Source organism: Capra hircus, chromosome 12 (genome assembly GCF_001704415.2).
Source record: "Capra hircus breed San Clemente chromosome 12, ASM170441v1, whole genome shotgun sequence".
Lineage (NCBI taxonomy): Eukaryota > Metazoa > Chordata > Mammalia > Artiodactyla > Bovidae > Capra > Capra hircus.
Window position 1 is genome coordinate 34,008,330 of NC_030819.1, and position 22,752 is coordinate 34,031,081.

General features: G+C 43.9%; 1 protein-coding gene across 1 annotated transcript; it reads left to right on the top strand.

Moving 5' to 3' along the window:
* Window positions 15,310-21,433, top strand: KCTD12 (potassium channel tetramerization domain containing 12). The gene has a single exon (XM_018056497.1). The coding sequence runs from the start codon at window positions 15,488-15,490 to the stop codon at window positions 16,472-16,474; it is 987 nt and encodes a 328-aa protein (XP_017911986.1). The 5' UTR covers window positions 15,310-15,487; the 3' UTR covers window positions 16,475-21,433.

The window sequence follows — 22,752 nt, forward strand, 5'->3', positions numbered from 1 at the left end:
TGAAGTGGCCTTTCTGATCAGTGGGTGGCAGTAGTTGTTCAAAGGTTTTTCTTAAGCTAAACTTGAACTTTTCCTTTTAATAACATATATCTGTAGCTTCCAGTTTTGCCCTATAGTTTTGGAAAGAATAAAGCTGCCATGCTGCCTCTAATAATACTTCCCTCTATGCTGTTCTACTGTTTCTAGGCTAATATAATCATAATAAAAAAAAACTCTTGTCATTTTATATCTGCTCTATTGTTTTTAGATTTCTCACAACCTTGTTTATACTCTGTGAAAATATACTCTTGCCTATTAAACTAACACTTTTTCTTTACGTATTGCTATTCCCATTTGTGATAAGAACCCTTAACATAAGACTTACCCTCTTAGCAAAATTTTAAGTACACAATACAGCGTCGTGAACTATAGGTACGATGTTGTGCTGTAGATCTTCAGGACATCATCTCATCAGTTAACAACCAAAATATTGTGCCATTTCATGAATACCTCCCTGCTCCTCTCTCTACCCAGCCCCTGGGAAATACATTCTGCTCTCTGCTTCTATGGGTTTGACTATTTTAGATTCCTTATATAGGTAATATTATGTAGTATTTGTCCTTCTGTGTCTGGCTTATTTTACTTAGTCTAGTGTCCTCCAGGCTCATCCATGGTTTCCCCCAAATGGCATGATTTCCCTTTTTTAAACCTGAATAATATTCCATTGTATATGTATATATACACACCATCTTTTCTTAATCTATCCGTTGATGAACATTTAGGCAATAAAAGCAAAAATAGACAAACGGGAGTACATCAAAATAAAAACTTCTGCACAGCAAAGGAAAAAGTCATCAAAATTAAAAGGCAACCAACACAAAGGAAGGAAATATTGGTAAATCATATATCTGATAGGAGGTTTATCTCCAAACTATATGAGAAACTTATTTACTTCAAGAGCAAAAAATAAAAAACAAATAACCCACCTAAAAAGTGTGCAGAGGAATTGAATAGATTTTCTCCAGAGAAGACATGCAGATGGCCAAGAAGTATATGAAAAGATACTCAGAATCATTAATCATCAGAGACACGCAAATCAAAACCACGGTGAAGTAACTCTAAGGAAAAAGCTGTCTGTAATAAAGCCTACGTAAATACCAGATGTAGTTTACTGTCAGTTATTGTGTTTTTATTATTGCACGCTCAGCTTTTCTCTGCAACATGAGAGGTCTGACTTGAGGCCTTTTCCTACCTTTCTAAGGCCCTTTCCAACCTTTAAAAGCTATTGTATTTGAGTGTGTGTGCATGTGTGTGTTACAGGCATACCATCTTACTGGCTCTTGAACTTGCTGTTGATGCCGAGTCCCAGATAATTTTTCACATGAACTTCTGCTAAGCTGCATTTTAATCAGCTCTGTGACTTTACCTTTATCCTTATTATATCCTCTCGTTTGTTTCTTTTTGTTACTGAAGCCCATGTAGATGATTTTGAATGTTCGTTCCCTATCTGTTGCATTGGTTAGCCCACTAAGATCTGTGTCATCTATAAATTTTGCTAGCATGATTCTACATATGCATTTAATTTTTATTTTGGTTTCTTTAATTTTGATTAATTTAATTGCTGATAAAATAAAAACGCAGTAGTTAAGAGCTAAAACAGAATCTATTTCTAGCTTTTTTCTTCAGTTTGACATGGTTCCATTCATCAACAATCTTTAAATAGACCTGTCTTATCAACAATGTGTCCATCTAATTGGGACTATTATCCACCTTACACTTCTCTAAATTGTCCAAAAAGATATCATGAATGAACTGTGAAATCCTTGCAAAAATATAATATACTGTGTCTACAGTATCACCACACTTCATGAGATTAACAATGCCATCCAAGAAGGGCAAAGGTTTTGTTTGACCTGCCTTACTCAGGGTGTGCTCATACTGTCTCCAGAAGGCAGTTCCTCTCTCTCTCAAAAGCTTAAAACCAGTTTAAATCATCTACTCTGGAGTTGTTAACGGGAGGAATGTTAAGTTTTCTAGTGTCTATATTCTGGGAACCATCTTTTCTCTCTCCTTGGAAAGCAGAACATTTGATTGTCTCCTTTATGACTAGAAAAGATCAGTCCTTTGACATGCTGTTCATATAGAGCCTAGAGACAGAAGACATAGAAAGACCATGGGTGCTAGGCCATGTAAGTGCTCAGGCGTGTCCGACTCTTTTGTGATCCCATTGGCTGTAGCCTGTCAGGCTCATTTGTTCATGGGATTTTTCAAGCAAGAGTGCTGGAGTGGGTTGCCATTTCCTCCTCCAGGGGATCTTCTTGACCCAGGGATCGAACCCAAGTCTTCTGTGTCTCCTGCATTGCAGGCAGATTCTTTACCTGCTGTGCCATTTAGGAAGACAGCTGTAGGGGGAGGAAAAGGTGAGTTTTGGAGAGAATGCAGGCATTGTCAGTTTAGTTATAAAATGCTTTCTTCTTCTATGATTGTTTCATGTCTTTTTAACAGAATCATTTATAAATGATACATAGTCAGTTCAGTTCAGTTCAGTCGCTCAGTCGTGTCTGACTCTTTGCAACCCCATGAATCGCAGCACGCCAGGCCTCCCTGTCCATCACCAACTCCCGGAGTTCACCCAAACTCATGCCCATCGAGTTGGTGATGCCATCCAGCCATCTCATCCTCTGTTATCCCCTTCTCCTCCTGCCCCCAATCCCTCCCAGCATCAGAGTCTTTTCCAATGAGTCAACTCTTCGCATGAGGTGGCCAAAGTATTGGAGTTTCAGCTTTTGCATCAGTCCTTTTAATGAACACCCATTACTGATCTCCTTTAAAATGGACTGGTTGGATTTCCTTGCAGTCCAAGGGACTCTCAAGAGTCTTCTCCAACACCACAGTTCAAAAGCATCAATTCTTCAGCGCTCAGCTTTCTTCACAGTCCAACTCTCACATCCATACATAACCACTGGAAAAACCATAGCCTTGACTAGATGGACCTTTGTTGGCAAAGTAGTGTCTCTGCTTTTCAATATGCTATCTAGGTTGGTCATAACTTTCCTCCCAAGGAGTAAACGTCTTGTAATTTCATGGCTGCAATCACCATCTGCAGTGATTTTAGAGCCCCAAAAAATAAAGCCTGACACTGTTTCCACTGTTTCCCCATCTATTTGCCATGAAGTGATGGGACCAGATGCCATGATCTTTGTTTTCTGAATGTTGAGTTTTAAGTCAGCTTTTTCACTCTCCTTTTTCACTTTCATCAAGAGGCTCTTTAGTTCCTCTTCACTTTCTGCCATAAGGGTGGTGTCATCTGCATGTCTGAGGTTATTGATATTTCTCTCTCGTTTCCAGCTTGTGCTTCTTCCAGCCCAGCGTTTCTCTGCATAGAAGTTCAATAAGCAGGGTGACAATATACAGCCTTGACGTACTCCTTTTCCTATTTGGAACCAGTCTGTTGTTCCATGCCCAGTTCTAACTGTTGCTTCCTGACCTGCATACAGGTTTCTCAAGAGGCAAGTCAGGTGGTCTGTTATTCCCATCTCTTTCAGAATTTTCTGCAGTTTATTGTGATACATAGTAGATTCATAAATAAAGAATATCTTCATTAATGAGTGAAGATATTTTCTATTTATGTCTTCTTTTATGTCCCTGATGCCAATGTATCCTAAACAGCTAGTTTATCTCTGCTCATGGTATGACAAATACAGCAGAGGGTCTCTTCCACCTGCTGGAGTGGAAGCTGAGAGTACAACTACTATAGCTCCTCTGTTAAAAATATTATGGACTCCACAAGGCTGTCTAAAACTTGATCATAAGTTCAGGGGGACTAAGAAGACTAAACTTGTAACCACAGAAGCTCTTACACTAAACATGAGTGTAGTATCAGTTCTTTATAGCTTATGAAACTCTGGCCTCTTGCTGATGAACAGGCATCTTTCCTCATAAGAAGTTAAGTTTCACTTCCAATAAAACACTGTCAGGAAATTATGATGGTTAATTTTATGTGTCAACTTAGCTAGACTATGGTGCCCAGCTGTTTGGTCAAACACTAGTCTAGATGTTGCAAAGATATGCTTGGAGACATGATTAATATCAATACTTACAATTAGTTAGATTTAAGTAGATTATCCTTGATGATGCAGATGGGCCTCATGCAGTCAGCTAAAGCCCATAAGAACCAAAACTGAGATATCCCAGAGAAGAAGGAATTCCAAGTCAATGTAGCATAGAAATCCTGCCTGCCAGCTTCCCTTCCTGCCCTACAGATTTTACTTAAGACTGCAACTTCAACTCTTGTCTGAATTTGCAGCCAGCTGGTTTGTCCTACAGACATCAGACTTACCAACCCCCATAATTATGCAAGCCAATTCTTTAAAATTAATCAACCTCTCTCTTTTATAGCTATCATTTAATAGATATAGCTATAACATATACAACTATCTCTATGCTATTGTTCTGTTTCTTCAGAGAAAACTGACCGATAAGGAAGTTAATGTCCCTCCCTATGATGTGACATTGACATATGGAACTCCTGACGGCTCCGGCCATTACTGGCCACTTGCTTTGATATTTCATACTTCCTTACAGATTATGGGTCATCCATGACTTTCAGGAAGCTTAGGCACATGGCAGTTGCTTCATAGAGTTCCCAAGTGGCATTAGTGGTAAAGAATCCACTTGCCAGTGGAGGAGATGGAAGAGATGTGGGTTCAGTCCCTACGTTAGGAAGATCCTCTGGAGGAAGAAATGGCTCCCCACTCCAGTATTCTTGCCTGGGAGGTCCCATGGACAAGAAGCGTGGGTTACAAAGAGTCAGACAGGACTGAGTAACTGAACACATACTGTTAATTCATAAACACTTGAAGGAAGGTTGAATACAATGTAAGGAGGAGCTAAACGTCCCCTGCACTCTTGATATTTCTTCTGGTAATATCTGCTACAGTGATGCAGTCTGCAGGTGTGTCTTTCTCTTGCCTCATCCCAACCTGGAAACCATGGGGAAACACCACAGTTGCCCTCTGAGATGGCATTCTTACAGCTCTACCCTCTTTAGTCTTGGATCTTCCTCAATTCCTGGAGGAAATTACTTTCATAGAATTCTAATGACGTGTGAAATTTTTTTTAAGGCCCCTGCTTATATCACTTCTGCCTAATTCTACCTAGACTTTATCTCCTAGGTGTTGTTAATGGCTGGAGTTATTAGTTAGAGATAAAATTAAACTGGGCTTCCTTGGTAGCTCAGCAGTAAAGAATCCACTTGCAATGAAGGAGACACTGGTTGAATTCCTGGGTCCGGAAGATCCCCTGGAGAAGGAAATGGCTACCCACTCCAGTATACTTTCCTGGGAAATCCCACAGACAGAGGAGCCTGGCAGGCTACAGTCCATGGGGTCACAAAAGAGTTGGACATGACTTAGAAACTTAACAACAACAGCAAAAATAAGCTGTGTTGATAAGTGTCACTTGAGATGCAAATACTGGGATGAGAAATAAGCTCTGAAATGGAGAGTTCCAAGCTGTCTAGATTTTTACTACATCTTCCAACCAAATAGCAAATTTGGGGAGAAATGACTGACTACTGGAAAGAATGAGGCACTGCAGATGAAATGTCATTGACCCTAGTCCATTATAGATAGTACCCAAGAGATGTCATTCAAGAAAAAGAGAAAAGAAACTAGGAAGAGAGCAAAGAAAGCACACTCAACAAGAAACTGGGTTATAGAAGTCAGTGGAAACAGGGGGTTGGGAAGCTGCAGGCAGAAAAAAAAAACTTATGTTTATGATGTGTCCATTGTGTGCTGGAGAGCATGCAGTGAAATGCTTTCCATCCTCTCATTTAATTTCACAAGAGTCTGATGAAGTAAGGTGTTTTTGCTCCATTGTAAGATAAAGATCTAAAGTTCAGAATATTTAAATAACTTCACTCCATATCTTGGATTTTAAGTAACAAGGCCAGAAGAAGAATACAAGTTCATCCAACTCCAAAGTGTGTAATTTTCTCATCTATACTTTGCTGTAGGAAAAGAGACCTATGTTCTAAATACAAATCATATTAAGTAATATACATTTAAAGTTTAGCATAAGGACTTCCCTGGTGCAGTAGATAAGAGTCCGCCTGCTAGTGCAGGGGCACGGGTGTGATCCCTGGTCCAGGAAGATTCCACATGCCGTGAAGCAACTGAGCTCATGCATCAGAAGTACTGAGCCCATGCTCTGCAGCCTGCGAGCCAGAACTAGCGAGCCATGTGCTGCAACTACTGAAGCCTGCGTGTCTAGAGCCTGTGCTCTGCAATGACAGAAGCCACCACTGCTGAGGTTGTGATGCTAGCACTGGGGAATGTGGCTGCCACTGTCTTTCTGGTAAGAAGCCCGAGGACCACAAGGAAGAGTAGCCCCACTCTCTGCAACTAGAGAAAGCCCATGTGCAGCAACGAAGACCCAGCACAGCCAATGCATAAATAAATGAATTAAACAAAGCTTAGCATAGTTTGAGGCCATCTCCCTACTGTGAAATATTACACATATTTCTGGGAAGCAAACTGGAGAAAGGTGTTTTTTCCCCTTAGTTATATCAAACAAATGATCTTACAATTACACAAGTAGTTGCCCATTATGGTCTCGCTTGTCTTCTTGTCCAAGCCTCACAGTGAAACATGCAGACTTTCTGGAACCACATATTAAAGTCTTGGAAGTTGAGTCAGCCTTTCTTCTTTCTGAGTAACCTAAACTCAGTGCTATTCAGCAGACAAGTGAATTGCAGGGATAAGATCTTTAAAACCCAATGTCAAAAGGTGAATACCTGATACTCATTGCCTCAGTTTCACACTCATGAAAACTGGCTTTGTCCTAATTATCCTCAGGCATGTAGGTGTGTCCTGCAGTGTTGTGCCCTGTATTACAGCCTTTTAAGAAGTAATTAACCCACAAATTTGGTATCAGTGTAAATTAATGAAACAAGGTTTTTGGGTAAACTAGTCCTGAAGAAAATTCCTAAACAGATATGCTAAAAATGGTGGGTGATTCAGACATCTCTCAAAGAAGCCTAGAGTCCTCAAGGTGATTATTTCGAATGCCAGCCTTCATTGGGGGTATTACATGGAGTAGATTTGATAAGGCTGCTAAGGGGTTTGACAAGCACTGTATGTGGAGTCAGGAAGCATCCATTTGCATCCCAGCACTGCATCCCAGCTTCCTGAAAGGCACCATGTACATACCTGAGAGCAATGTCAGTCACCTAACCTTTCCGAGCTTCTGTCTTCATGTGTGACGCTGTTGAATAACACCTCCTGAAACTGTGATCATCATGACAAAATGAAAGCCCTCAAGACAGTGAAGCAGTAGAACAGAACGTGACAACTCTCGTATAATTAACCTCTAAGTTTCAGGTCACAATTTGAAACCAAAGCCATCAGATTCACATGGAACATCAGTGATGGTAATTCCCGCCTCACCCATGTGTGTGAGGTACAGTTATTTTTGTGCTCAGTTTGACATCTAACACCACCTAAGTAGAGTACGTTTGTTCAATTTTACAAGCCCCAGAAGAGCAGTGGATACTACTTGCTTTTGAGTCCTGGAACCTAGATCTCAACAGTTTCCAAGGACTCACTTTATCCTTGTCCAGAGTAAATGAGATCAGAATAAGACTGAACAAACATACTATAAATCTGGTTCTTTGCAAACCATAATGATATTTCATATAGCCAGAAATAAAATCATACTTATCATGTGTAGGACTCAGTTGGGTGATGAGTAGGACAAGAGTGTATCCATTCTGTCTGTGGGCTCAGTGTGTCCCTGCAGATTCCTACTTGAGTCAGGATTTGGCCATTGATAGAAGGAGAAATGAGAGCCAGAGATTGAACTCCTTCCCAATTCCTAGTTCTTTCTCAGCAGCTACTTTGAGTTTCTGGTTACCGATCCTGTAAATCAGTGGTTCCCAACCTTTTTGGCACCAGGGGCCAGTTTTGTGGAAGATAATGTTTCCATGGACTGGGGAGGGGGATGGTTTCAGGATGATTCAAGCCCATTACACTTATTGTGCACTTCGTTTCTATTAGTATTACATTGTGATACATAAGGAAACAATTATACAACTCATCACAGTGCAGAATCAGTGGGAGCCCGGATGTTTTCCTGTAACTGAACGGTTGACTCCAGGGGTGATGGGACTCCATGGCAGCTGTTCCCCAGTGCTAGCATCCCCACCTCAGTTCCACCTCAGATCCTCAGGCATTAGATTCTCATAAGGAGTGAGCAGCCTAGATCCCTCTCATGCACAGTTAACAGGAGGGCTTGCACCCCTACAGAAATCTAATGCTGCCACTGACCTGTCAGGAGGTGAAGCTCAGGTGGGTAATACAAGTGATGGGGAGAGCTGTAAATGCAGATGAAGCTTTGCCTGTTTGCCAACCACTCACCTCCTGCTGTGTGATCTGGTTCCTAACAGACCACGGACCTGTACTTGTCCACAACTCCAGGGCTGGTGACCTCTGCTGTAGATCAGAAGCCCATGGACATTAGAATACCATTCCTGGGCTTCCATGGTGGCTTAGTGGTAAGGATTCTGCCTGCTAATGTAGGCGTGATCCCTGGCCCCAGAAGATCTGCCATGCTGCAAAGCAATGAGTGGGTGCAGCTTAATGAATTCCTAGAGCCCGGAAGCTGCAACTACTGAAGCCCGCGCACCCGAGAGCCTGTGCTCTGAAATGAGAAAAGCCACCGCAAAGAGAAGCCTGTGCACCAAAATTAGAGAGGAGCCCCCCGCTGGCCACAACTAGAGAAAACCTACGAACAGCAACGAAGACCCAGCGTAGCCACAAATAAATAAATAAAATCATTAAAAAAAAAGAACACCATTCTTGCTCTGCTGCTGCTGCTAAGTCACTTCAGTCGTGTCCGACTCTGTGTGACCCCATAGACGGCAGCCCACCAGGCTCCGAGCAGGGCTAAATGGCTGCATTATCTTGCTCACATTGCCTAACCTCTCTTTGCCTTGGGTTCATCACCTGTAAAGTGGGAGAATCACAGAACCTATTTCTTTCCTACATATTAAGCATTCATAGATGTGTTTATATATATACAGTTATATACACATGCATTGTTTAAAAGCATATTTTCTAAAGTTAGACTGTCTGGGTTCAAATCCCAGCTCCACCACTTATTTGCACTCATGATCTTTTAAAAATCAGGCAGTAATAGTATCAACTCCATAGAGTTATAGTGAGGATTAAATGTACTAGTACACATATAGTTCTATCAACATGGCTGGCACATAGTAAGTACTGTATAAATGCTATTATATTATTACTTATTTATTTCCTAGAAAAGCTTCAAAACTGTCTATAAAGATACAAAAATGAAAATTAAAAAATTTCCAAATTGTTTTTTGTTTCTCTGGTTCTCAGGTATAAAATATATAATCATGATGTTGTGATTTTCTCTACTGTCTCAACCTAATACTTCAGTAGTGTTCCTCACAGAACATTTTCACTCTCATTTTAAAAATTAGTTATTGGCATATCTTTTACCAGTTATTTATTGAGATCATTTTATCCCCTGGTTCACTTAAGCTTAATGATATTTAATCTCTCTGAATCTCATTCTATTCTCTCCCTGTATACAAAAAAATCAATGATTTTTAAAACCTGTGTACTGATAAGATTCACGTATATTGGGAAGATGATGAATGAGCTAAACATTTGTTTGGGACAATTTCTGATTCTGTTTCTTGCCCTCTTTCCTCACAGCATTCATTTTCATGTTTCTGCCATTCATTTATTCATTCAGTATTTATTGAGTAGACTTCTCAATCTTGAGAGGTAGTAAAAAATCCTGATTCTGACACTTGAATGGTGCTTTACAGCTTACAGATCGTTTTCACATATATTGCATTTATTCAGTCCTCAGAGGCACTCACTTCATTTCACCCTAGTTCTTCCTCCCGTTTAAACTTTACATTTCTCTTAATCTTCTTCATTCTTTTCTCAACTCTTTGGTGTGCAGAATATTTACTGTGTGCACTGGGGGTGGGAAGCTGGTTGGAAGAAAAGGCAATAGGTGGGGAAGAAATACAAATCAGATGAGAAAGTAGGTACAAGGATGTAGCCAGTACCCTACATTTCAGGATGAAAGGACAGAGCTCTGTCTCTTATATAGAAAAGTACACAGTCACTTGAAAAGAAACAATCACCATCAATGCATCCATCACTAGAAACTGGACTGAGACAAGACACAGAGCTAGTGGCTTCCCAAATCTACCCTTGAAAAGTGAAAGTGTTAGTCGATCAGTCATGTCTGATTCTTTGCAACCCCATGGACTGTAGCCCATCAGGCTCCTCTGTCCATGGAATTCTCCAGGCAAGAATACTGAAATGGGTAGCCATTCCCTTCTCCAGGGGATCTTCCCAACCCAGGGACTGAACCCAGGTCTCCTGCATTGCAGGCAGATTCTCTACCGTCTGAATTTCCTTCAGTTCAGTTCAGTTCAGTCCAGTCGCTCAGTCGTGTCCAACTCTTTGCGACCCCATGAATCGCAGCATGCCACACCTCCCTGTCCATCACCATCTCTGGGAGTTCACTCAAACTCACGTTCATCAAGTCAGTGATGCCATCCAGCCATCTCATCCTCGGTCGTCCCCTTCTCCTCCTGCCCCCAATCCCTCCCAGTATCAGAGTCTTTTCCAATGAGTCAACTCTTCCCATGAGGTGGCCAAAGTACTGGAGTTTCAGCCTTAGCATCATTCCTTCCAAAGAACACCCAGGGCTGATCTTCTTTAGAATGGACTGGTTGGATCTCCTTGCCTTACCCTCTGACAATTAAGCATATTTAATCTACTGAAGAGCCTAAAGAGTTATGGCCCTTCCCTCCTCTGTAAACACCCAGCCCATTAAGTCCCAGCATTAAAGTTCCCTATTTTATTTCCTCTTGAATTTCATGACATCAACCAGTAGGCAGGAAACAGAACATTACAAAATTAACCAGAAAATTATTCCATCAGTCTGGTATCACTGGTTTCACTCATTACTATTCCTCTCATGCACAACCGAGATTTCTGTAAAGAAATCCCAATGATTTTGTGCAGTGGGCCAGCTTCTGACAGATGAATGTGTGAAGTGATGGAGAACAAAGATGTCTGGGCATATACATGTGAGCTTGTCCTGTCTCTTCAAGAGTACTCTGGCGATCACAGGATACATGAAGCTGATACAGCAGAAAAGCTTCCACTGTGAGACATACCAAGCTCATTCCTAACCCAGACTCCTTTCCCTTGCTCTGCCCTCTGCCTGAAATGCCCTTCCTTCAGAACTTCCCATGGCCGTCTCTCTTATTATTCAGCTCAAATGCCACTCTCCTGGAGAGGCTCCCAGCCAGTCTGTATACAGTGGTGGTGTTCAGTCGCTCAGTCATGTCCCACTCTTTGCGACCACATGGACTGCAGCACACCAGTCTTCCCTGTCCTTCACCATCTCCAGAGTTTGCTCAAACTCATGTCCATGGAGTCGGTCATGTCATCCAACCATCTCATCCTTTGTTGCCCCCTTCTCCTCCTTCCCTCAATCTTTCCCAGCATCAGGGTTTTTTCCAATGAGTTGGCTCTTCACAGATACATATGTATATTCTCATATACTGTAGTATTCCAGAACTTATTTCACCAACCAGTCCCTCTATCTCATTTCACATTTCTATTTTCTTCATGGCATTTATTGCTACCTGAAGTAGATATACTCATCTATTTACTTACTATCTGTCTCCCTCACAGGTCTGTAAGCCCCCAGAGAGCAGAGATTATTTTTTTAAACATGTTGTCTGGAACATAGTAGTAGACCTTTAATAAACATTGGTGGAATAAACAAGTGAGAAACAGTTATCCAATGTCTATTATATGCCAGTTCTGTTCCAGGCACTGTTCCAGCACTGTGGTGCTGAATCAAGCAAATCCCAATTTTTAATCTCTTGGACTTTATATTCTAATGTAGGGAAATGAACAGCAAACAAATAAAGCAGGGCACATGATTCTGCCTGGGTGGGGTTGTGCCGCTTAAGTGGGGTGATCAAAGGAAGGGCTTGCTGCAGAGACCTGGAGAAGATGAGAAGGGAGACACCTGAACAAGATGAGGAAGAAGGGAAAAAGAGCAGGAAGTGCAAAGGCCCTGAGCCAACAGTAGGGGGAGTAGAGGGTAACCTGATTAAAGCAAGCAAGAAGTGTAGCCCCTCCTGTGTGCTAAGTTGCTTCAGCGGTATCCAACTCTTGGTGACCCCATGGACTGCAGCCCACCAGACTCCTCAGTCCATGGAATTTTCCAGGCAAGAATTCTGGAATGGGTTACCATTTCCTATTTCAACTTGGGTCTCCTGCGTTGCAGGCAGATTCTTTACCATCTGAGCCACCAAGTTAAAGCAACAGTTCATGGGAAAATGGCAAGGGCTCTGAGAGGGTTGCCCAGGTGGCACTAGAGGTAAAGAGCCCAACTGCCAAAGCAGGAGACTTAAGAGACTCGTGTTGTATCCCTGGGTATAAAGATTCCTGGAGGAGGGCATGGCAACTCCAGTGTTCTTGCCTGGAGAATCAGGCAAGAGGAGCCTGGCAGGCTACAGTCCATGGGGTCACAAAGAGTTGGACATTACTGAAGCTTAGGACGCATGCTGGTCTGAGAGGTCCTAGTGGGGCAGCTTCGATCTAGTAGAGTACTGTAAGCAATGAAAGGACTTTAGTTCTTACTCTTTGGTGAGATGAGAAGCCAGTGAGGGGCTCTGGACAGTGACATGATCTGACTTAGTTAAAATAGGATCCCTCTTTTGGTTCTGGTGATAAAGGACTGTAGGAGGCCAAGGTGGAAGCAGTTAGGAGTCCAGTGGGTGGCTTGGTCCCAGGTGGTGGCTGGGAAATGGTGAAACATTAACAGCCTGGAAGAATTCTGAGTGCAGAACTGACAGGATTTGCTGCTAAGATGATGAACAAAGAAATGATACAAAAATATGTACCGAATTGATACAAAGAAGGCTTTTCTCGGATTTACAAAAAAGAGACTGGTTTCTTTAGGGCTTTGACACTGATTTAACAAAGAGCACAGCCCTAGAAAATCAGCATTGGAACTTGGAACTTCTGTGTCAGCTATTATTTATACCCAAGAACAAACAAAAAGAGAGTGGTCAAATATATTCAGTATCAGACTCTGTCCTTGCAATTAAGTGAGCTGATTTGGGGCTTGATCTTATTTCAGCACACTGACATGAATGAGATAATTGTTCAGCAGACATAAACATTTCAAAGTAAAAATGACACTTATCCGTGAGGAGACTGTAAAGCTCATTGGGTAGTTACACAAAAGAGGAAACATTATCATCAAGAACAAAGATCTTGCCTGATTTATACTGATTGACAGTCTGTGCTTCACACAGATCTGATAAACTGCTCAGACTTCTAACTCTAGCCTACCCAGCTACACTGAAAGCTCTTTGGAGCGTATTCAACCTTGCATTCTTCTACCGGGTGCAGCCAAACAGCTGGCGCACAACAAATATCCACTGACTTCACGATTTGCCAACAAAGGTCTATATAGTCAAAGCTATGTTTTTTCCAGTAGTCATGTATGAATGTGGCAGCTGGACCATAAAGAAGGCTGAGCACTGAAGAACTGATGCTTTCAAACTGTGGTGTTGGAGAAGACTCTTGAGAGTCCCTTGGACTGCAAGGAGATCAAACCAATCAATCCTAAAAGAAATCAACCCCGAATATTCATGGGAAGGACATGCTGAAGTTGAAGCTCTCATACTTTGGCCATCTGATGCAGAGCCAGCTCATTGGAAAAGACCCTGATGCTGGGAAAGATTGAAGGCAGGAGAAGAAGGGGAGGACACAGCATGAGATGGTTAGATAGCATTACAACACAATGGACATAAGTTTGAGCGAACTCTGGGAGATAGTGAAGGACAGAGGAGCCTGGCAGTGCTTCAGTCCATGATGTCACCAAGAACCCGACATCACCTGGCCACTGAACAACAAAAAGCACACCTCCTGCACTAGCCTCTCTTCTGTCCTCTTTCTGTAGTGCTCAGGAGCTCTTCATCTGTTAAAGTCAGAAATCTGATAATCACTCAGAAATGTGAAATTTCATATTGTGTTGGGCCTTAGGGTAGACGGAAGGAGCCACCAGAGGCCCACTTGCCTGAGAAGTCAGGGAAGGCTTCCTGGAGGAGACTTGTGTGCTGCATTGTAAAGGGGGTAGGAAGTTACAAGGCCAAATGAGGTCTAGAGAAGGCCTTCAAAAGCACAAGGACCTCGACTAGAGGGAGGGCTGAAGGGAATGACCCAGGCCTGCGGGGAGCAGGGGCGCAAGAACCTCTGCGAGAATAAAGACGCAGGGTTCGAAAGGTAGGTTTTCTAAATTCAGTTAGATCTTCAAACTCTCCCAGTGCACAGAGCCATTCACCCGGTGCTGAGAGGGCCCCGGAGACGGGGCTTTCCCTTAGGCCTCACCTTGTACGCCTCTTCAACTTGGCCTCGAAGGGGAGGGTAAGCGGGGAGGACACTGCGACGGCCACTCAAAAGGGAGCTTGCCCCGAGGTCCCCCTCTTTGCCATTTCAGCCCGTTTCCTCCAGGTCTGAGGTCTTCTAACTAATGAGTTTGCCTTTTGGCCCAGAAAACAAATTACTGGAGAGCAGGATACCAAGGTTAGCTTTTTGTTTCCAGGATTTTTTTTCGAGGCTACTCGTACACGCGAACAAAATCTAGCTGCCTCCGGGCTGGGGGCGGCCCTACCACCTCTCCAGATTTTTTGGTGTCTCTCTAGAACTTTCAGCGAAGCGACTACTGGTGTGTTTACGGCGCCACAGTTCCAGTGTTTCAAGCGGCTAGTTTCCGGGGGAGAGGGGTGGCCAAGGCACTCCCACTCCCCGGGTTGGGGGAACGGGAAAGTTTACATGCTTCTTCCACAGTCCCCGGGTGCAGTTAGGAGAGGAGCAGGCGCACCGGACTGCCCCTCCAAAGAAAGCTCCTCTTCCCCAGGGGCCGGGCCCAGGACCTTCCACTTTGGAGGAGAAATAAAGTTGGGCGGGAGCGGGAAGGCGTTAGAGTGCGGGGCGACGGGGCGGTAGGGAAGTCGGGGCGACGGGGCGGTAGGGAAGTCGGGGCCCCCAGGCTGCGCGCGAGCGGGGGCGGAGCCAGCCGCCGGCCGCGGCGTCAGCGTTTAAGATGCAAATCGATTCCCCGCTCCACCACCCCCTCCCGCCCGGGGAGCGAGGCTCCACCGCTCCGCAGCCGCCCCCGCCTCCTGCGCGCCGCGGCGCCCGGGCGGGCTGCTCTACTTAAGCGGCGCGCCGGCTTCCACCCGGCACTCCCCTGGAGCGCGCGGGCGAGGCGGGCGGAGCGCAGCGGGGCTCGCGGGGGCGCACAGCTGCGCGCTCGCATCGTGCGCTCGGCTCCGCGCGGCTCTCGGCGGCGGCCGGGGCGCAGGGCTGAGTGAGCGTCCGAGAAAGGCGGCGGCGGCGGCCCCGGCCACCTCTTGGCCATGGCTCTGGCCGACAGCACTCGTGGATTACCCAACGGGGGTGGCGGCGGCGGCGGCGGCAGCGGCTCCTCGTCGTCCTCGGCGGAGCCGCCACTCTTCCCCGACATCGTGGAGCTGAATGTGGGGGGCCAGGTGTATGTGACCCGGCGCTGCACGGTCGTGTCGGTGCCCGACTCGCTGCTCTGGCGCATGTTCACGCAGCAGCAGCCGCAAGAGCTAGCCCGGGACAGCAAAGGCCGCTTCTTTCTGGACCGAGACGGCTTCCTCTTCCGCTACATCTTGGATTACCTGCGGGACTTGCAGCTCGTGCTGCCCGACTACTTCCCCGAGCGCAGCCGGCTGCAGCGCGAGGCCGAGTACTTCGAACTGCCCGAGCTCGTGCGCCGCCTCGGGGCGCCCCAGCAGCCCGGCCCCGGGCCGCCGCCGCCGCACTCCCGGCGCGGGGTGCAGAAGGAGGGTTCGCTGGGTGACGATCTGCTGCCGCTCGGCTCCGCAGAGCCGGAGCAGCAGGAGGGCGCCTCGGCTGGGGCGCCCTCGCCCACGCTGGAGCTTGCTAGCCGCAGCCCGTCCGGGGGCGCGGCGGGCCCGCTGCTTACGCCGTCGCAGTCGTTGGACGGCAGCCGGCGCTCGGGCTACATCACCATCGGCTACCGCGGCTCCTACACGATCGGGCGGGACGCGCAGGCAGACGCCAAGTTCCGGCGAGTGGCGCGCATCACCGTGTGTGGCAAGACGTCGCTGGCCAAGGAGGTGTTCGGGGACACCCTGAACGAGAGCCGGGACCCCGACCGGCCCCCGGAGCGCTACACCTCGCGCTATTACCTCAAATTCAACTTCCTGGAGCAGGCCTTCGACAAGCTGTCCGAGTCGGGCTTCCACATGGTGGCGTGCAGTTCCACGGGCACCTGCGCCTTCGCCGGTAGCACCGACCAGAGCGAGGACAAGATCTGGACTAGCTACACCGAGTACGTCTTCTGCAGGGAGTGAGCTCCCCGCTCCCCCTGGCGACTCCAGCGCGCCCTTCCCTCCTTTCCTTTTTGCCCTGGAGGGGACTCTAGATTTCCCCTCCGACCCACCGCGTTCTCGCGTTTCCCCGTTCCCCACCTCCCGTAGACCCACTGCCCCCTCACTTTACAGGCTGCAGCTTCAGATCCTCTCGGCTTCTTCGTCTTCTCCGGACCCCACTGAAAGAGAGAGCCCAGACGTACCCCTCCACCCCATGTTTCCTCTGCCCCCGGCCCCAAACCAACCCTCTCCCCGAATTGTCCTTCAGTCTGGGTCTAGTCGGGGGGTGGGGCAGTGTGGCTACAAAGCCAGCGAGTAGTCGGGAATTGTTCCGACCCTGATTGGACCTTGTCCACTTGTATAGAAGATTCCTTGAAATCTTCTCAAAGCCCTGATGACTCACTCGCGGTTTAAGAGACTTGGTAGCACTCTGGGAATAGTTTAGTTTCGAAAGGTCATTCATTACGCAGTCTTTTGACCTTCTTTAAAGGTAAGAGTTTTAGAAGGCTAAACGGAGGACTCCGGAGCCGAGCCGGAATGAGTTCAGTGCGGAGGCAGTTCAGTGACTGACTACACGTGAAGAAAGTTCTGAACGGTTACAGGTAGAAGAGTCTCGTGCTGGCTCTACGGAGGAGCCTCTGCTTTCCGTGCCGAGTTAAAGATCTTCGCCTGTGGCTTAAACTTGCAGGAAGTTCCCCTCCTGCCTGAGGAGGCACCCTTTCAACTGGGCTCAGCGCCCGAAGCCTTTGGTTTTCGACGGCTTGACATGGCAGCCTTTATTGGCAAGAAGGGGAAAGAGCATGACAGCCCAGGTCACCAAGTACTGCTGTGACTGTGGACGGAGCTGGGTGGTAACGCACGTCGTGGGTGTTAGGAAAGCCCGTTTTCTTGCAGTGAATGGCAGTAGTACCTTAGCTCTTAAGACTTAGGGGGTAGGGTGGGGAGGGAGGAAGAAGAAGGGTAAGAGGGGTGGGAAAGGGGGGGGAGCAGATACACTCATTTATTGTTGACAGTTGGAAGTTTGTACCATCCGTCTGAGTATATGCGCATTAACAAAATAGCAGGCAAGAAACAAGCTGAGCGTTTTGTAAAGATCAATCACAGATCTCCTCTTACCTGGCAGTTGATTGAACTAACTGTTTTGAGTCCTAAACTTAGAAGTTGCTGATACTTTTGTAACCTAACCAAAGAGTTACCCAGTAGGGTTTTAGTTTTTGAACTTTTATTTTCTTGTTGATTAAAATCTATTACCTTGAGCAAAATATGTTTGAGTTACTTAGATTTAGGTTTCTTATTAAAAAATCCTTATTTTCTCCAAGCCCAGCCAATGTTGACTTCTGGGCAAACCTGAAAATGCCCTTTTGATGCAGGTGGTTTGAAGTGAAGGTGAGTCTTTCCAAATGACAGAGCTGCAGAGAAGCAGAAATGCTGAGGGCTGCCATCTGTAGATAACTGGAAAGTGGGAACATTTTTAAATGAAGGCAAATAAGTACTTCAGAGTGAGCTGAGCAATAAAATGGTGTCCCAGGTAAATGCAGCTGAAGCAGAAGGAGACCTGGTTGCCTTATACCTTTACTTTACCATGGAATAAATCCCCACTGTATATCCTATCTACACTGTAAGTGAAGGGAAATGAGTCCTTATCTTTCATGCTGTGAGGCTCCTTTGGATATTCTGTGATTAAGGAGAAGCCTTTCCTTTTTTATTTGTTTCAGCATCATTCTCTGAAGTATGTTTTTAAAAGATTTTGTAAGAGTCTTTTCAGTGTTGAAATTAGCGCTATTTTTTTCTTCTTTTTAAAAATGAATCTTGTACTGTATCTTCCTATATGTCCATAACAGATGTTAAGAATTGAAATAGTTTTATTCTTAGCCTCATGTGATCCAATCTTTATATACCATATATAAACATTTTACATGAATCATTTAGTTTTTTAATTCATTTACTAAATGCTATAAACTTTCCTGTATTTACCCTAGTAACTTGCATCAGATGGTGTATATACTAAAGCAACATGCTTTGATGAGTTTCTTATTTCCTTGTCTATGAGGAAATTGGGTTAGGAAAAAAATGCAAAATTATGAAGCTGAATTTGCTCCATTCGCTTGGCTATTAGTTGTATTCTAATATGTTGATTAACTATCTTTGTAAACCAAGGTGCCTGTATTTTAATCCACTAATTCTTTTCTTTTTTTATTGAGGGAAAGAAGGACTTGAGGTCTTTCACTGGAGGTTCAGTTTTAGAAAAGTAAAGTTAGCTTTATATACAAAGACGGTAATTTTAAAGGAAGCAGAAACAAATTCAGGAAGTCATATTTGCTGGTGTTGAGCATGTTCTCAGACTAGGTAACGCATTAGAACATACCCCTGTTTCAAACCTGAAATGATTTAGGAATGTCACCCGCTGGCCAAAAGTGAGTATCACAGAGATTTGTGTACCCCATGTGGTCTTCAGTATTGTGCAACACAAAGCACATAATTGAGAACATCTTGGGGACAGATCAAAGCCACTGACATATGGCAAGACTCCGAGCTTCTCATTTTCCTTGTTAAATCTGCTCAACTCCAGGAGTCATGGGAAACTGCTCGAGTTTTGTCTCTGCCACTCAAGTCTAAAAAGTTTTATCTTGTAAAACTTTGAGTTGACTGTTCCTCTGCTTGGCAAAATGTTACTCCTTCCAGACATACCTGGTGGCCTGCAGGTCTCCCCTCCTTTCATTAGCTAAAAAACTGGGAATTGAACCGTTAGAGACAGTAAACTGACCTCTTTTCGTGTGATGACTGTCCTCTCTAAAGTTGGAAGTTGATACGTGAAAAATTCTATCTTCAACCCAAAGTAAAGGCTGGGTAGGAAACTCATGTTTCCCTTGGGTGGACCCTGTAACTGAGGTAAGATGACTTGGCCTCTGCCCTCTTGGGTCCCTTATTCACCATGTGCTTCATGGAAGGAATCTTAGTGGCCTACATCACGGGCTGGAGTGTTGATTGTCATCTGTAGGTTGGATGAGATTCTGAGGGTACATGTGAGTAAGCCCTCCAAAGACATTCAGGAACTTGGAAGAGTGTCATGAATTTATTCAGAAATTATGACTGCATTCATCTGACTCAGTGCAGTGTGTATTTACATATGTAATGGCTCAACTACCATTTTGTCCATAAATACTACTGAGATTTTAATAAAAAATTTAACTTTTTGAAAAAGAATAGTTGACACTGGTGGTTAGAAAAACAGGTACCATGTCCAATGCTTTTGCACCAAGAGTTTGACAAATTGTCTGTTTTTTAATACATGTAGAATTATGATCCATGCTCATTTTAATGTTTCAGATTATGTGTTTTGGAAAATACTCCTTGAATGTGTGAAACTTAAATTTTTTTTCCATTTCAAGACAATTTTTATTCTTGTGTTTTATTTGGTTTTGGTGTTGATAGCAAAGTAATTTGTATTAATACTAGCCCAAATTGTCTTCTCTTTCAAACCAGATCCATATAAATATATATATAGCCTGTTGCTTCTCTGAGGAAATTCATAATCTGAATTCTCAGTCAAAATGGGCAACTGGCAGTGCTCATGACACATTTCCATTTTTATTACATTTTTCCTTGTAATGTTACTACATTAAAGCCATGTAAGTTGAAGCTTTGATAATTTTTTACTTGTCAAATTATGGTAAATTCTAATCTAATACTCAAAAAACACAAACAAGCCAGTTTTGTACTCCACATGAAAAATGCTAAATGATAGTGCAGGTATTTAGAAAAGTATTGACTGGGGTTGAATTCCCTAAGAATTTCTTTTATAGTCTAAATTGTAAGTACTTTACTCAGTTAACTTAAAATTTTTATTGTAAACTGAATGTTTTTATTCTAAACCTACCAGAGTAAATTCTTTGGATTTTTTTTCTGTTTTTCCTTATTATAACTCATTTAAAAACTGAATTAGTTTTCTTAGATGACCTAAATCTCTCTCTTGAGAAATAAAATATTTTTGTTTCCAGTGGCTATCGTACCTAAAATAAGACTTCCTAAAGCCAGAAACATGCTATGTTGAAGTTAACTTTTCCTCGTCACAATTTTGGACAATAAACATCTAAAAGGATTAATGTTTGAAGATTAATATTCTCTACTGGGACCCTTGAAACTTCGATGGAAGAAATTCAACCAGAATATTTATATTACAGTATAATCTTGTGTGGTAGGAAGCTGAACTAGTTGATCAAGAATTCTTGTCACCTTAGACATTTTGTGATTTTTTTCCCCCAAGTTTTTTAAAAAAACTTAAACGTGTTTTGAGGTATGTGGACATAATTGTAATGTAAACTACTATACAACTGTCTTTGTGACTTCATAGGCAGGTGAATTTTGCTATTACTATTGAATACAAATGACAATTCATTTATGATCACTCAAACAGCATTTGTGACATTTAATGACAAAAATATCCATTATGGATGTTAATTTTGAAGTTATAAATTATGTGTTATTTAAGTTTTTCTGGGCATCTGAAAAGCTCTTATCTGGGAGACGATGTAAGATTCCCATAGAGTTACCTGGGATTATGAAATTGTTGAACATGTTATATGCTCAGTGATGTGGATCACTGAGCCATTTCCTCAGTGATTGAAGGAGAAAGGGAGAAAAAAATCATCATACAATTAACAGACTTTCTAACAAAACAGAAAGCCAAGGGAAAAAACAATCCTTCTATATTTTAAAAACTGACGAAGTTCTTTTCAGACATGCCCAAACTTAAAGTGAGGATTTCTTCAACCATCTAAATGCTCTAGAAATTTTGGTTCTCTCTGTTCACAACCAGTTGTATAACAGAAATACTTGATACTGTTTTCCTCCCTGTGTGTGAAGTAATGAATCATTGATTATGTGACTTGTTATGTATTCTATTAAACACTAAAGAATAAAACATCCACTCCTTTAATTATTCCTCTTGGCTCCAAGATATGGACTGGCTCAAGTACACTGGTCTGATTTCATTTAAGGGGCACTCTGAGTCACTTCAGTCATGTCTGACTCTTTGCAACCCTATGGACTGCAGCCTGCCAAGCTCCTCTGTCCATGCGATTCTTCAGGCAAGAATACTGGTTAGTTCCTGTTAGTGGTTCAGTCGTGGCCTACTCTTTGTGACCCCATGAACTGTAGCCAGGCTGTTGTGTCCATGAAATTCTCCAGGCAAGAATATTGGAGTGGGTTGCGATTTCCTTCTCCAGGGAATCTTCCCAACCCAGGGATCAAACCTCGGTCTCTCACACTGCAAGCAGATGCTTTACCATCTGAGCCATCAGGGAAGCCCCAGGAATACTGGAGTTGGTTGCTATCCCCTCCTCCAGGGAATCTTTCTGACCCAGGGATCGAACCTGAGTCCCTTGCGTCTCCTATATTGCAAGAGGATTCTCTACCTCCGAGTCACCTGGGAAGCCCCTTAAATACTGGTAATGCTTCCTAAATTATTGTGAGGTTAATACCATTAGAAGGGCTCCTCCTCGGAAATTAGCCAGCTGGGCCAGGAGAGAATGGGCCTTTTCCCCAGAGTTTTTTGTCAAGAACCCCTGTTGTTGAGGTGGTTTGGTCCTCAGTGTGGAGGTAAAGCCCTTCACAAACATTTTCTTTGACCACAGTCTCGGCAACACATGTGAATTATTTTGAACAGAGGATGGGGTTGTAGATAGAGATGATCTCTTAAAGTTTACGAGGAAAGGAAATAGATGCTGTGAGATAGGCCTTAATTAAAAGTATAATGCATGAAGATAAAAATCTAAAAAATGTGGGAAGAGGCTGTGCATTAAAAAAAAAATATTATTTGCTGTTCTTAGTCAGTCAGTTGTGTCTGACTCTATATGACCCCCATGGACTGTAGCCTGCCAGACTTCTCTGTCCATGGGGATTCTCCAGGCAAGAACACTGGAGTGGGTTGCCATGCCCTCCCTCTAGGGGATCTTCCCAACCCAGGGATCGAACCCAGGTCTTCCTCATTGCAGGTGGATTCTTTACCATCTGAGCCACCCGGGAAGCCCATTTATTTTATTATCTTAGTATAATTGCTTTACAATGTTGTATGAGTTTCTGTTGTACAGCAGAGTGAATCATCTGTATGTACAGATATATCTGCATTTTGGATATAGGGGCTCTTTCTCGAATCATCCATGGTCATTGATGTCCCACTCTTCTTGATTGAAAACACAGTGCCTCCCGGGTTGAGAAACCAGAGACGTTGGAGCTGGCCACACCAGCCCTGGGTTGCTGGG